The sequence below is a fragment of the Bidens hawaiensis genome, unplaced genomic scaffold (genome assembly GCF_021521415.1).
Source record: "Bidens hawaiensis isolate Kalapana, Puna unplaced genomic scaffold, B.hawaiensis_p1.1 tig00048890_1, whole genome shotgun sequence".
Taxonomy (NCBI): Eukaryota; Viridiplantae; Streptophyta; class Magnoliopsida; order Asterales; family Asteraceae; genus Bidens; species Bidens hawaiensis.
The window spans coordinates 113,690-128,775 of record NW_027498733.1 but is presented as its reverse complement, the minus strand read 5'-3'; the positions used below and the strand labels follow the sequence as shown (position 1 = coordinate 128,775).

Sequence of the window (15,086 nt, the reverse complement as noted above, 5' to 3'; positions counted from 1 at the left end):
CAAGAGCAACTCGGCTCAGTTACATTCCCTAGCTATATGATCTTTAGTTCCAAATAATTTTCTATGCACGATTGTAATTGCTGAGATCGTTGACTAAACTATGGAATTTTGAGAATCTTTTAATGGGACTCTATAGTTCGGTGGAAGTTATCATGTGTAGAAAGTTGCCACTTGACATGAGTAAAAATTAAAATCACGCCAAGAATATGGGTTTATCTCAATTTTTATAAGGGCAAAATTTGTTACGGATTTGAGTCTAAAAATTTTAAGTGTTTAAAAAAATTAATTTAATTATCTCTGTCACTATGCCACTAATTTTGGGACTAGGTTTAGCGTTTAAGAGTTAAGACTATTGAAGAAACACGGATAACGGGTCCTGGATCCAATAAGTCCACAGGGATGGGTCAAATACAACTAATCAACGATATGAGCACAACCTCCAGAAATTCAGTGAAAGAAACCTGCAAAAACAAGCATCGTGAGCTCGTTACGGGAAGGACAAGATGGGGGTCTTCCCGTAACCACCCTCCGGCGTGAGAATAAGTACAGTTCTGATGGAGAGAAAGTACTTAAGTATTTAGAGTAGATAGTGGAGAGTGAATGTGTTACCTCATGGAGATTGTGAAGTATTTATAGCCGAAGAGTGTGGGCGTGTGATTGGCCCAGCTGTCCCTTTCTAGAATATGTTTTCGTAACCGCTTAGACACATGTCTTCATATAATAGGTTGAGCTATACGTCTCATGTGCATGGTTATAACAACCTGGACACGTGTATCTCTATGATAGGACGAGATAACCCTAGTCATGTGCATGGTTATAACAACCTGGCCAGCTGTCCTTCATTCATTGGATAATGGGTCACGTATTCTCCAAGAAAGGATCTTGGTAAATCTTTTAGAAGGTAATTAGTTAATTACAGCTGTCCTATGACATTGCCTTTTGAGCATCTTAGCGGGTGGGGATGCTACCTTGCAGATGACTTCTGAGGGTGCCTGGATGCTTCCGTACATAGTCTCTAGGACGTATCCTTGTTCTTCCTTTATTGAGTTATGCAAGTGATCCATTTGTTCCGCGGGTGACATATGAGGAGTTTCCTTCTGATCAACGGGTGGTACTTAAGGGTATTAGGGTTTTTTTGATACCCTATCTCTATAACTATAGACTATAATTTAACGAGTGGTGGTAGATCTGGTTAATCGTTTGCAAAATAAGCCCGTTATATATCCCTACGAATGATAACAATTGTCTAAATGTATGCCATAAAATGAAAAATAAACAATAAAACAATGGTAATATGTGTTTGCTTTAACCCACAGGATTATACAGAACAAGAGAGTTTGTCATATTCATAACCAACCAACTTTTTATGAGTAATCTTTAAATGTATTGTAGAAATAAATATATATATATATATAGTAAGTTGTAGCTTTTATTATAGTGATTAATTAATTTTAATTAATATAGTGGAAACACCAAGTTGATCCATATTATATCATGAACTACAACCCACAATGATAAGAAATTAGGGGCTACAGCAAAATTTAGGATTTGTGGTCCTATTTAATCAATTCACCAACTCCTTTGATTTTTAACTATCACTGTATTTGATAAAAGATATTTACATATTTTATTTGCAGCTATTCAATTTAAATAAAACGTGTCATTTAATTTGTACTAGGATATATACATAACTTACGACAAAGACATGGTTGATGAATATAACACCGAATGAGCGGATACATACATCAAAAGATGGGGGGTGAATGGGTGATGCACAACTAATAATTTTTCAAATAAAACAAAACTAAAATTCAAATGTAGAGCAACTATTAGTAATGTAACACGACAGAATGATCAAGATTACGATAATGTGATACATATTACATGATGCAAAATAAGTATCATAACAAATATATTTTAAATTAACTTCGTGGAAGAATACTGAGATGCACCTTAATACACTTGGCTAATATGACTAAAATGAGTTAACACCTTACTCAATACTTTAGTGATAACTTACACTTAGATTAGATTCATATTAACTATAACATATATTTTAAGATATAACTAAAGCTTCGTACATAAAATAACCTTGAAATATCACGAAGAGGTTATCATATATCTATACAAATATATTTTTCATTATAATTTACTTGAATTTAATATATCAAAAATATAAATAACAATAGTTTATAGTTAAAAAATTTATCCTGTTTTATAAAGTAGTCTCTTTGTATGCAAATTCTAGATGTAATTATTTGATTTAATCACAATTTGGAACCAAAACGAAATACTAGATTAAATAACTAGTTGTATTTCTTTTACAAAATAACATTCCCCCCCATAGAACTTTGACTATTTATATGTAGTAAAAAAATTTATAAAATATCTTTCATTTGATTTTCTTTTATTTCCTTCCATCTAAGGTATCTAGAGGCGCACAAATCGGGTATTATGAAAACCCGGGTTCGGGTATGATCGGGTATTAGCAACACCCGGGTCGGGTTCGGGTCCGGGTATCGCCTCTAAAAACCATATCATGTGTATCGAGTTTGGGTCGGGTATAGAACCGGGTATTCTAAAACCGGGTATTGAAAAAAACCATATTTTTGGGTCATTCTCCGTGTATTTTTCGGGGATAGATTGAATTTTTTAAGGGTTGCACTTTTTGGTGTATTTTTTGGGTATTTCCCAGTTATTTTTCGGGTATAGATCGGGTATTTGAAAAGCCCGGTTTCAGGTATTGGAAAAACCCGGTTCCAGGTATGGAACTGGTTCGGGTTTTCGGATATTTCCGGGTACAAATCGGGTCTGGTTCGGGTACAGGTTTTGGTACTAAAATGCATACCCTATTTGTACCCTAAGAGTATGGTTGGTTACGTGTCCGAGTATTAAAAAACCCGGGTATAAAAAAGCTGGTTTTGGGTTTTTTTTAGGTCTGGTTCCGGCAGGCCCGGCCCATGAGCCAGCTAACTCAGGCCATTGCCTTGGGCCTCCAATCTTTTTAGGCCTTCAAGTATTATGCCTGCATATAATTTATGTTTGAAAATGGGCCATAAACTAAAACTTAGGCCCAATTCCTTTTGATTTTTATTATGACCTGATAGGAAAAATAGAAAAGAAAAAGAACAAAACTACAAAAGGACGCATAGATCTCTGATAGGAAAAAAAAATTCTTTCAAAATTTTTTTTAATACCACCAACTATAAACTTAATAGATTATTGTTTGTCTCAAGTCTGGGTAAAGGAGGAGAGTTTATATCAAATTGTTTTTAAAAAATGCCTTAACATTTAGTTCGCTTTAGGCCTTCATAAACGTTGAGACGGCCCTGGGTTCTGGGTTCGGTTTTTTTTTTTTCACCTCTAACGGTATCTACCTCCAACTTCATTTACATGCAGACTAATTAAAAATGGGCTAGTGGGCCAAAGTAAATCGGGGCTCAACAGACCTAATCACCATTCACCAGTCCAAAAAAATTGTACATCAACGGCTATCGATCTAAACGTGACCTCGGTTTGTTTATAGGAAGTGACAACTAAGGGATGGCAAGAACTTATCTTGTTTTTTCTAATGTACAAATTTTCCGTCTCATTGAAACATAAAAACACAACATTCTTGTCATAACGTGAAATCATCACAACTCAAACACGCATAAGATGTGCCTTTGATGTGCACACGACCATTGCTTCCTTATGAACGGTTGGACCACTTCTTATTTGGGTTGGGACTTTTAGACGGATATTTTACTCAAGTGAGCCACGTATAAGTTTTTAATGATTTTAAATTTTGATCCATCTGATAAATTTATACGAGACAACTAGCTTGGATAAAAATTAGCTCAAGCAAACTAGTTCGGTTTATTAGTACTGAGTTCATCCCTATTATACAATAAGCATGTAGAAAGAAGGTAAAATTTATATAAATTTAAAATATATACATTTTTTATAAGCATAAATTTCTTAGTTATGTATTAAGTTTTGAAAAATCCATAATAATTATAATAATAATAAAAATTAGCAAGTCTAAATATTGTGTGGATGGAATGATTATGTGGAGAAAAAATGGTTCGAGGCGCACAAAATACCCGGTTTTGGACCAATCCGGTGTATCCAATTAGAAATCGGTTCCTACCCGTAACCCGACCTGTGGGTACGACCTGGTATTGGGTTTCTCCTCGGACGTGTAACCGACCTGGACTGGCTAGACCTAATCCTACCTAAAACTCGAAAGAAAACCTAAAAAAAGTCGGTCAGATATCCAACTATACCCAAACTGGTTCCTACCCAACCAAGTTGTCTTTTGTTGACCATACTCGAAACCAGTTGCTACCTAACCCAGTTTTGAAATTTGTTGACCATACGCGAAACCGGTTCCTATCCAATTCTGGTTCCTAAATATACCTAGTTTGTGCACCTCTACATAAAAAGATATATGTAGCAAGTCATGAATAAAAATAGACCGTTTGCTTAAAACTAAAATCCATAAATTTCATGTTACCGTCGTGTCAGAAATTCACATCCTTGCTCTCAGTTTGGCTAAACCCCTCACCCATGTCCCCTCCAACTAAAAGAAAATAAGTAAAACCTCCGCACCAAAACTTGGCTTACCGAGTTACCGTTGTCGACCAGCAAAGATGGCAAACACGCTAGACTGAGATATTGTCGATTTGAACATACAAATATATATATTTATCAAAATTAATTTGATAATAATAATAACAATAAACACAACTAAGTTGGGTAGGGTAGGGTAGGGGTTATCCATGTGAAGTGATTAACACACATTTTAGTCCGGATGATCAAACAAATTCCCCCATTCACTTTACAAATCCTCCTACTTTCAGCAAACGACACAAAAGCTAGCGGTAGTACTAGTTATAAGGTGGGGGTCTAAGAGGGTGCAGATGGCTCCGGTTTAACATCAGGTTGGTGGTTCGGGTAAATTAGCGATGCAAGTGAGATGGGCATAATGCATAATGCTTTTGACTGCAGGAACTGCATGGCCGCCCCAACATCCTCTTCCATTAGCTTTGCTACTTCACGTTCTGTGTCATCGTTTGACCAATTCTCCCATGCTGCTTGACCTTGCTCGTTGTTATATCCGTTCTCATTCCCGTCACCCTATTATGCATCAACCAATATTTTAACCATGCATACTTTACAACAATAATAATGATAATTTTCAATATATATTTTAGGGAGTTTTTTAGCACTGGTTGAGTCAACTCATAAATTAAGCTGAACCAGAACTTTAGGGTCAACAATAACTATTTGTAAGTTGACCAAAACTTATTTTAGAGATACTTTAGCACTGGTTAGCTGACATGACAGGTATTTGTAATGTCAAACAAAAAAACGGTTGAATATACAAATTATCTAATAAAACTTATAAAAGTTTTGTTAAAGGTTTTACCTTTTATGTGAACTCCATTCCAAAACTCAAATCAGGACATTCAATTTTTTTACTTTATCCATTCAATTGAGGACCATAAATTTACTTTTTACTTTTTATAAAGAACTCAGGGTTCAAAGTTGAGTATTGGGTTCAAATACTTATATAATATACATCATAGGATACTCGATTAAACTAAAAGTTTAAGCGACTAAAATATGACGATCATCTAATCTTAATGATAAAAGATACAACTTATGATGTTATATACATCGTTTCAAATCGAGTCTGACTTTTAATGTGCTATAAAACAGCTCCTATAGTGGCCCTGGGGTTGGCTTATGGGCCAAAAAAGATGATCACTTTAACCGTTAATTTTGGGTATGATATGACCCATGTTTTCAGAGTAAGTTTTAGTGTGTGTTACCTCAACAGATTGTAACGGGACATCAGATACGAGTTGTGCCACTGCACCAGCTCCACCCAACCTACTCACGCTAAGAACCTGTTGCATCAGCCAATTAAATAATAAACTATCAAGTAGAAAAATCTCAAAAAGATAAGAAACATATATCCATAATGAGCATAATGCACACGTAGAGTCTATAAGCATCACTATTATATCTTCTATTTCCCAAAAGTTACTCAAAGATATCCAACTGTTGGATCATAATTCATATCATGATTGAAAACCATTAATGAAATTGGTCTTGAATGATATTTTTTACCTTAACCTGAAGCCGTAAAAATTTCACATAATCCAGAATCTCATCAAGCATAGCAGCTTTATCAGTCTGTAGAAAAGAAGAATTAGCTAAACAACATACAAACATCAAACAGGCTGGATTGAAAGTCGTACGAAAGCATATGTTTTGACGCGTACAACCTCCTAAACTGTTCGTTTTTAGATGTCACTTTGAATTTTACCTTGTTGCAGCTGGGAACAAGCTCCTGCAAAGCCCTCATTCTTTCTGCAATTCTTTCTCTACGTAGCTGCAAATTAAATTCACACATGTAAAGCCAATACGCCAACAGTAATACATTCGCAATGTATACATATAATGCTGGTAAATTGTCTTACACGCTCAGCTATGCTATGAGGATCTGTGGCTTGTCCACGTCGAGCCCGTACACGAGGACGAATAGTAGGCGGATGAGGCACAGTCACAGCTGTGCTGCTAGTTGGTTGCCCTTGAAACCCCTGCCATTTCAAGAAAAACCATAAAAATTTTAAAAAAATACAGAGCATATAATAAATCATAAACATAAAAAGAGAGCATTTAAATTCAATAAACACTGTCTGGGTCACATAAATCCAATTTTGTAAAAATCGGTATTGGTTAGAGATTAATCAGTAATTGATGAGTGACCAATTCGAATTCAGCTAATTGGACCCAATAATTTGGTCAAAGAGGGGCCAAATCGTTCAAATTTCAGTCAAACAAAGTCAATTAGGTCAAATTAAGTCAATTTCAGTCAAAACCTGTCAAAATCAGTCAGAATTGTTCAAAATCTTTAAAAAATATATGAAAAATTAACTCATTGATTCAATCGGATTAATAAGTTTGACAAATTATATATAAAATTTTGAATATGTAAATAACTCTGAAATATTACACAAATTATTCCAATCCGATTAATCCTTATTAATCACTAGTCGGAACCCCACCACCCAACCAGCGCCTGGCGAGTTCTACAACATTGCATAAATCATGAAAAATCTGCAACAATTTCTAATATTTAAGCAAAAATTAATGGACCATATGCTCTATTTGCATCAAGCAAATACTTAAACACAGACATATATAATCAATTTCAGGAACAAAATGAGACTCATGAACCTGTGGAACAGTATGTATCAGTGAGTGTGACTGCAAATTTTCAAATTGGGGAAACAAACCACTCATGTTCATGTTTCCTCTTTCCTGCACATCAATGAACCAAAATTAACCCATTTACAGTTCACAATCATCCAATCACAGTTCAAAACTACAAGATAGTGCTATAATAATATTAATCAATACTTAATATGAACGAAATACAATTCGAACGCTTATTTATATTAACAACTCACAAAATGAACCAAAAATAACTCCTCTACAATTCTCAATCATTCAATCACAGTTCACAACTACAAAATGCTGCTATAAACCGAACCAAAAACCGGCGAAACCGAACCAAAATGACTCGATTAACCAAAAAGTGGTTGTCGGTTATCTTTTATAACCTCGGTTATCCTTAACCGAAATTAACCGCACCGAAGTATTCATATATTTCTAGCTTCTATACCTCCATTTCATGTATTTATACCACCATTTCATGTATTTATATCTCCATTTCATGTTTATACATTCATTTCATGTATTTATGCATACATTTCACGTGTTTACAAGTAAAGTTTTAGCGCAAATTTGATTTTGGTTAACCGAACCGATTTACCAAAAATAGAAAAATTAACCGACCAATGAACAGAACCGTGCACACCCCTAGTTGTAACTATAACAATCATTACACCTAGAAGCCTAAAATCAACACTTACAAATTTGCGATTAACAAACACGAATGAAAAGCGTAATAATTAGGTTAACAACAACTCACACGCTGTTGCTGTTGCAGTTGCTGACCTGTAAACGGTCCAATGGTTTCACGGCCGCCGTTATCTAAACTCAAACCTAGCGGAAACACCGATGGTTGCTGTTGCTGTTGATGATGAACGGAAACTGTTTCCGGTGAATCGGCGGTGTTTCCAGGTAAGCATCCAGCCGTGATGTTGTACGACGGAATCGCCAGAATTTGCTCGAGAAAGTCGTCGCCGTAGCCCTCCGGCGGATACGTCGCCATGCCGGATATATATTGTATCGCCGGAGAGAGAGAAAGTTACAAAGAGAGAGAGAGAGAGAGAGAGATGAGTGCCAACTGCCAAGAGAAGAAGAGTTGGAACAAGTGTTTTAAAATCATTTAAAGCTAATTCATAATAATATTTTGAGTCTGGTATTTTTTGACGCTTTTCTGGGACACTGAATATTTTAAATGCTATTTAGACTAGCAACATTTTACGGATCATATTTTATTTAAAATTACTTTTAACACAGTGAAACATTGAAATAATTAGACTTTTCGATTATTTATTGTATTATTTTTTACAATGGATTAACTTCTAAATTAATTTTATTATGCAATCACATATATTGTTTCCATTTTTATTGAGTTAAAGTAAATTCATATGGAATTAAAAGGCAAATTGTTAATCCGGTCTAACCGATTATTTCATTATTTTTTTTTTATTTCAACTCGATACGAATTAAATATTGGGTTTAAGGTAGGAAGAATGATGACTGCTGAATGATGATCGAATAGAGTGTCAGTGGATGTAATAAAGGAGATGATGAAGGGTAGTTTGGGAAAGGGAAAATAGCATGCGTGGTATTGGAAAACACGCAGCTATGACAACATCATTTTCTTTCTTTCTATCAATAAACACATCAGCCGTTTTTTTTATATCATCAAAAAGCGGGCCCACAATGTTTGTTTTTATTATTATTTTTCTTATCATAAAAACACTTGGCTAAACCGAAGAGTGCAAACAAGTTTGAGTTCTTCTAACTAGAGTGTTTTTATTTATTTTGTTTTCATTTTTTGCTTTTAAATCAATATATTGGAGTCTTTTAATTTTTTTCAGTTAGTTAATCTATTATTTATTTTTATAACATAATTCTTAGTTTCTTATATATATTTTTATCATCAATCCGATATCTTCTTTTTAGTGTTTTCTTATCAGTTAGCCAGGTTTTTTTTCGCTAATCGATACAAATCTTTCTTTCTTATTTTCTTTTTTATCTACTATCTTCAAATATAAAAACAAATAAATCATCTTAAATAAATTCAAAATGAATAAGAATCATAAAGAGAATAACCAAATATTATCGAATAATTATTGAACATAAACAAAATAGCAAAAATGCCAAATAAAGTCAAGTCGCTATCCATCTCTATAGCTATAAACAAATTAAAAAGGAAAACATATTAACTAAATTTAATCTACTTAAATGAATATATTTAAAAGAAAAAACAGAAATTTGGTATAACCAGATGTTGGTAAAACCTAGGGATTGCGGCGAATATTCAGCGCAAATTCGATCATTATCGAGTAGGTTTGTTATGATATCGGAAGTGTGCCCCAAAAAATAAATTTGTTAAATGATCATATTAAAACAAAAATATAACAACATAAAATCGATGGTAAAATGAGAGCGTTGGTAAAAATCAGCGTAGCAACGACTATTCTACGCGAATTCGATCAGTATCAGTTAAGTTCACTATAGTACCATAATTTAACCCAAAAATAAATTCGTAAAATGAGCATATTTAAAAAAATAATAATAACAACAAAATTTGGTAAAACCCAGGCATTGCGACAATTATTCGACGCAAAGTGATCGGTGTCGGTTAGGTTCGTTAATTTATCGAACCAACCCGTAAAACAAAATTAGTAAAATGAATATATTTAAACAAAAAGACAAAAAAAAAAAATATATTTGGATAGAAAACAAATAAGAAAAGAAATAAAATGAATAGAGTACGAACGAGTTAGTAAAAAATAATAAAAGTTTTTTTTGATAAAAAATATTACAAAATGAGGTAACTAATTAAAAAAAACCTCTTGTATAATGATTTAAGAATAAAAGGTTAATACAAAATAAAGAAAAACACTAGTTTCGTTAATAGTTTTTAATAAACACCAAAATTATAAATATTTTTTCTACCAGCACTATTTTTGGGAAAAAAAACTCGTTCAACTAGACTAGAACTCAGCTCATTTAATTTATACGAGGCTTGAGCTTGGCTTGTTAATTTTTATCTTAAAACTCAAGTTCGGCTCGTGAGTAGTTTTTCAAGCTTAAATTCGGCTCGTACTATTTATTGATTGATTTTACTTATTTATAATTAATTTTATATTCTTTTTTCATTTATAATATTATATATAACATAATTAATATTTGTTGTTGAATGCAGAATCAGAAAAAATTGCTAAGCATGAGAAAACATGTGTCGAGAATCAACATGTCTTCATCCCTTTTACTTTTGATACATTAGGGTCCCTTACCCCCGAAGCTATTACGTTTCTTAAAAGAGTTCAACGAGTCGTGCACAGTAACTTATCTACGCCAAAGAATTATAATTTTGTTTTCAGAATGATCGGGTTTGCCATTCAAAAGGGGTGACGACGCAGCTTGTTGCCCGCTTATCCACATCTTTGTTGTAATTGGATTTTTTTTCTTTAATAAAAAATATGATAAAAAAACATTATATATATTAGGCTTGGATGGTTTATTAAACGAGTTTACTTTTAGGCTCAAGCTCGAGTTCAGGCTCGTTTAAGCTTGTCTAGATCGAGTTTTTAACGAGCCGATCACAAGTAGCTCATGAGCGGCTCGGCTTGTTCGCACCCCTAGATAAATCTCTGAAAACTCCGATGTCGCGAGACCTAATCTACCTGGTGATGTTTCATCCAAACTAAAGCCAAGACTATGACACATGTGTGACATTCGTCATTTTCAGTTTAACTTGTATTTATTTTTGTATCGGAAACCCGACCCGTTTTGATCTTTCGGATCCATCATTATTAATAAGATATTGGGTTTTATGTTCATTTATGTTACACAAGTGTTGGATCAAGAAAACATCCCTTTCGGTACGTTAAAGCACCCTTTATTGTTAAAAACGAGTTAAAATGAACTATATGGACTAAACTTGCCAAATATCAAAAGCTAGAAACAACCCCCCCCCCCAGAGGCACCGCGCAGCGCAGCGCCACCACCAAGCCCATGGTGGTCGCGCAACGCCTAGCTCTATCTGCATATCACCGGCTCGTTTTTCTTGTTGTTTTGTGCATTGGTTGACCTTTTAAACATATCCAAATGCATGTAAACCTTAAAAGCAACATTATGGACAACCCTTCACTCTTCCCTATATAAACAAGACCATTTCATCCCATTTTGGTTTGTTCATTCGCCTCAAACTCTCCTAAATCTAGATCTAAGTATTCTTTCTTCAAACTCTTGATAGTTTGACTTCTCAAGGTCAAACTACTTCTAATCTTTGTTTGTAACTAACACTTGTTAATTAAAACTTGTGATTATAACTTGTTAAAACATACTCCCCTTGTTTCCTTGGCTTTCCCTTCTCCGGCCATGTCGGTTTAGGTGTATTGCTAGGCAATGCTTCATGGAGGACTATTATAGTCCTTGATTAAACACTTTAAATTTATGCTTTAATTTATGCAAGCTTACTAATGTTGTTTAGTTTCTAATTACTTTAGTTTCCAAATCATTTTAATGAGTTCTATGGGTATGTGGCAACCATCCTCGGTTATATTCCGAGTCAAGGACCGAACCAAAACCGAACTCTTGATTAAATGCTTTACTATTAACATGTCGTATATAAGACTTGAGTATTATTATTTCTGAGTTTATTTTAATAAGTTCTATGGTATTGGGTATGCGGAAACCATCTTCGGTCTTATTCCGAGTCAATGACCGAACCAAGACCGAACTAAACCGAGTTCACTCGCTTAAGACACGCTAGTGTGTTTTGGGCCACCGAATCTCATATTTTTCTTTAAAACTATATTACAGACTAATTATAATTGTTTTCTCAAAATACTTGGTATGTCGGATCCAGCTATCTTATTTTGAGACCGTTTAGGTTATTAGAAGAATGAACAATTAAATTCTTATTTGGTGTTATTTTTATGAACAAGATGTGTTACTTTTGGTGATTGAATGAAATTAATGAGTTGTTTAAATATTGTCACTTTAATAGTGTCTTGTGTTCTTGAGCAATCTGTTGCACCCCGTCATGTTCCGCCACATTTGGTCGGGGTGTGACAGATTGGTATCAAAGCCAAGACTATAGGATAGGCGGTTAGACGTAATGGCCTAGTATAGTTTTGCTTTAGGGTCCTAGTACGTTTTGCTTATACGTGTTACCCTACTTGATTGTTCATTACACTTATATATTTATTTACTCATTTATTTCATTTAATCCCAAAAATATACACATGCACACACTCTCATAATATCCAAGGTATCCTTACCTTACCACAAAATGTAGATTTTTATGGATCAAAAACTGAATTTGGATCACATTATTTATAATCTTCTTAAAGCTTGACTCTATAACGGGTTTGTAGCCACATTACGGTGCGAAACACTATGAAACGATCATTTGAGAAAAAGATTCCAAGAATCGAAGGTGATTTACTTACCTAGGATGATTGGATTGTGGTGTTCGTCTTCTAGGCCAACGAATCGTGTTATACTGTCAACAACTTTAAGTTGTCGAATGCAAGCGTTCCGGTTGCCTCTTTATATTTTTGTTGGAAGCATAAGAGTCACGGTGACATGTGGACTAATGTTTTCAACATCCCGATTGCCTCATCATTTACTTGTTATTGTTATTATTATTATTACGATATTTGGGACAAAACGTGTAAAACACGGTGATTTCGTGCACATATTCAACTCCCCACTTTACCATGATTTTTAAGATTTAATGTTGGGACAACTAGTCATGGTGGTTCATGCAAATTTTTCCGCTTTTAAATCCTAACACATTATTTTCAAATTTCAAAGAATTCACATTTTATTTAATTACTTGATTTACTTACAAAAGGAAAAAAAATTAACATCCTCAACTCTAGGACACACAATCATTACCAGTCCATGTTTACATATCATCCTCATACTTATGTCAATTACCCTATACTTATATCATTTCTCTTTTATTATTTTAGAATGCCTTCTCTTCGACGCCACACTCGCAAGCCTAACTCCGGTCGACCGCTATGGTTGCTAGAGAGATCGCCGTTGTGATTCCCTTAATGATAACTCAAATTTAAGCCACCCAACCCACCGTTACTCAAACCACACCTAACCCCGCACCTTTCTCCTTGAAAAGTTTCACCGCTGCCAACCCATCTCAGTTTCATGGCAAGAACTGTGCTACTACCTTGTTGCAATGGTTCAAAAAGATGGAAATCGTTTTCAATCTTTGTGAATGCCCCCAATCCAAGAAAACCACGTACGGCTCAAGCATGTTCGAGGGAACCGCCCGCACTTGGTGGAATGGCGAAATGTTCACCAATGGGATGGAAGTAGCTATGGCCTACTCATGGACTAAGCTCAAGGAAGTTATAATGAAGAAATTTTGCTCAAAACATTAAATCCAAAAACTCGAATCCGAATTTTGGGAACTTAAGCAAGAGAGTGGTGACAACTTCGCCTACTCCAACCGCTTTCATGAGCTTAGTCTTTTGGTTCCTTACTTGGTCACTCCCTCAAACGGGCAATTGACAAGTATGTCGGCGGTTTGCCTATGTAAATCCGCGACTCGGTGATGAGTAGTAAACCGCAAACCCTTCACGATGCAATTACCTTAGCTGGCACCCTCACTATCAAAAGCTCCAAGAAACCCAAAGAAAAGAGTACACCCGAACCATCAACCCTCACCAAAGTTGACCCTCAACCCCAATCCATAAACTACTCCAACTCATCCCACCACTCCAAGAAGAAAAGCAAACCTAACTACCGAAACTATGTCGTCACTCACCCATCTCAACCTCAATATCAATCTCAAGCACTTCAAAACCGAAAACCGTATTCCGGATCTCATCCTTTATGTAACACTTGCCAACGCCATCATCCCTCTTACTTCGCTTGTCGCCATTGCACGAAGTGTAATTGTTATGGTCATCTTAGCAGTGTGTGTCGGGAAACCTCCCGTGGGCAACCCGCTCCATCAAGGTTTGCTCCATCAAATCAAAACCGACCCGCCCCGTTTGCTCAAAACCCTCCTCCTCAACCTAGAGCTTTTTTCAATTGTGGAGATCCGAACCATTTTCGCAATGCTTGTACTTGACTTGCGTTTGTTAACCAAGCCCAAATCATGCCCACACCGTACTACCAAACCCAAGCCTACCAAGTTCAAACCTATCAACCTCAAGTCCCGCAACTCTTGGCTCCTCCGGCTCAACCGCTCCAAGCGATTCATGCCCTCCCTCCTCTGTCAATCCCGCAAGAGATGCAAGCTCTTCCTCCTCCTCTTCCAGCTCAACAAGTCAACCACAGCAACCAAGGGCGTGCTTTTATGATGAACGCCAACCAAGCTCAAGTTGCCAACGATGTGGTGAATGGTACGTTTTTAGAAAATGAGCATTTAGCTTCAATTTATTTGATATCGGAGCTGATAGGAGTTTTGCTTCTTTTAAATTTGAATTTATCCTTGTCGTACCCCACACTAAACTTTCTTGCCTTTTTTCTGTCGAAGTCGCCAATGGTAATTCCATCACCATCGATTCGGTTATTCGCGATTGTATCCTCACTCTTTGCAAGCATGAATTCTCGATCGACCTCATCCCGATGCAAATGGGAAGTTTCTATATCATAGTAGGCATGGATTGGTTAGCTTTGCACCGTGCCGAAGTCGTTTGTTATGATAAATTCATTCGAATCCCGCTCGTCAATAGTAAAACCCTCAGAGTGTTTGGCAAAACGATTCCCAAGAAACTCAACCTCATGTCGTGCTCCCAATCTCGAAAGTACTTGCGCCAAAAGTCCGTTCCTTTCCTAGCCCAAGCGGTGGTGAACGACCTCGAAGAAAAGAAAATTCAAGACATTCCCGTTGTTTGTGAATT

The 15,086-nt window shown here is 35.5% G+C and overlaps 1 protein-coding gene across 1 annotated transcript; it reads right to left on the bottom strand.

Moving 5' to 3' along the window:
* Positions 1-4,669: 4,669 nt before the first annotated feature.
* On the bottom strand, positions 4,670-8,254 carry LOC143597701 (transcription factor UNE12-like). Its single transcript, XM_077076124.1, has 7 exons — positions 7,991-8,254; positions 7,234-7,317; positions 6,474-6,593; positions 6,320-6,385; positions 6,121-6,186; positions 5,820-5,897; positions 4,670-5,121 (listed from the first exon to the last, which is right to left on the bottom strand). The coding sequence occupies exons 1-7, from the start codon at positions 8,231-8,233 to the stop codon at positions 4,891-4,893; spliced, it is 888 nt and encodes a 295-aa protein (XP_076932239.1). The 5' UTR covers positions 8,234-8,254; the 3' UTR covers positions 4,670-4,890.
* Positions 8,255-15,086: the final 6,832 nt, after the last annotated feature.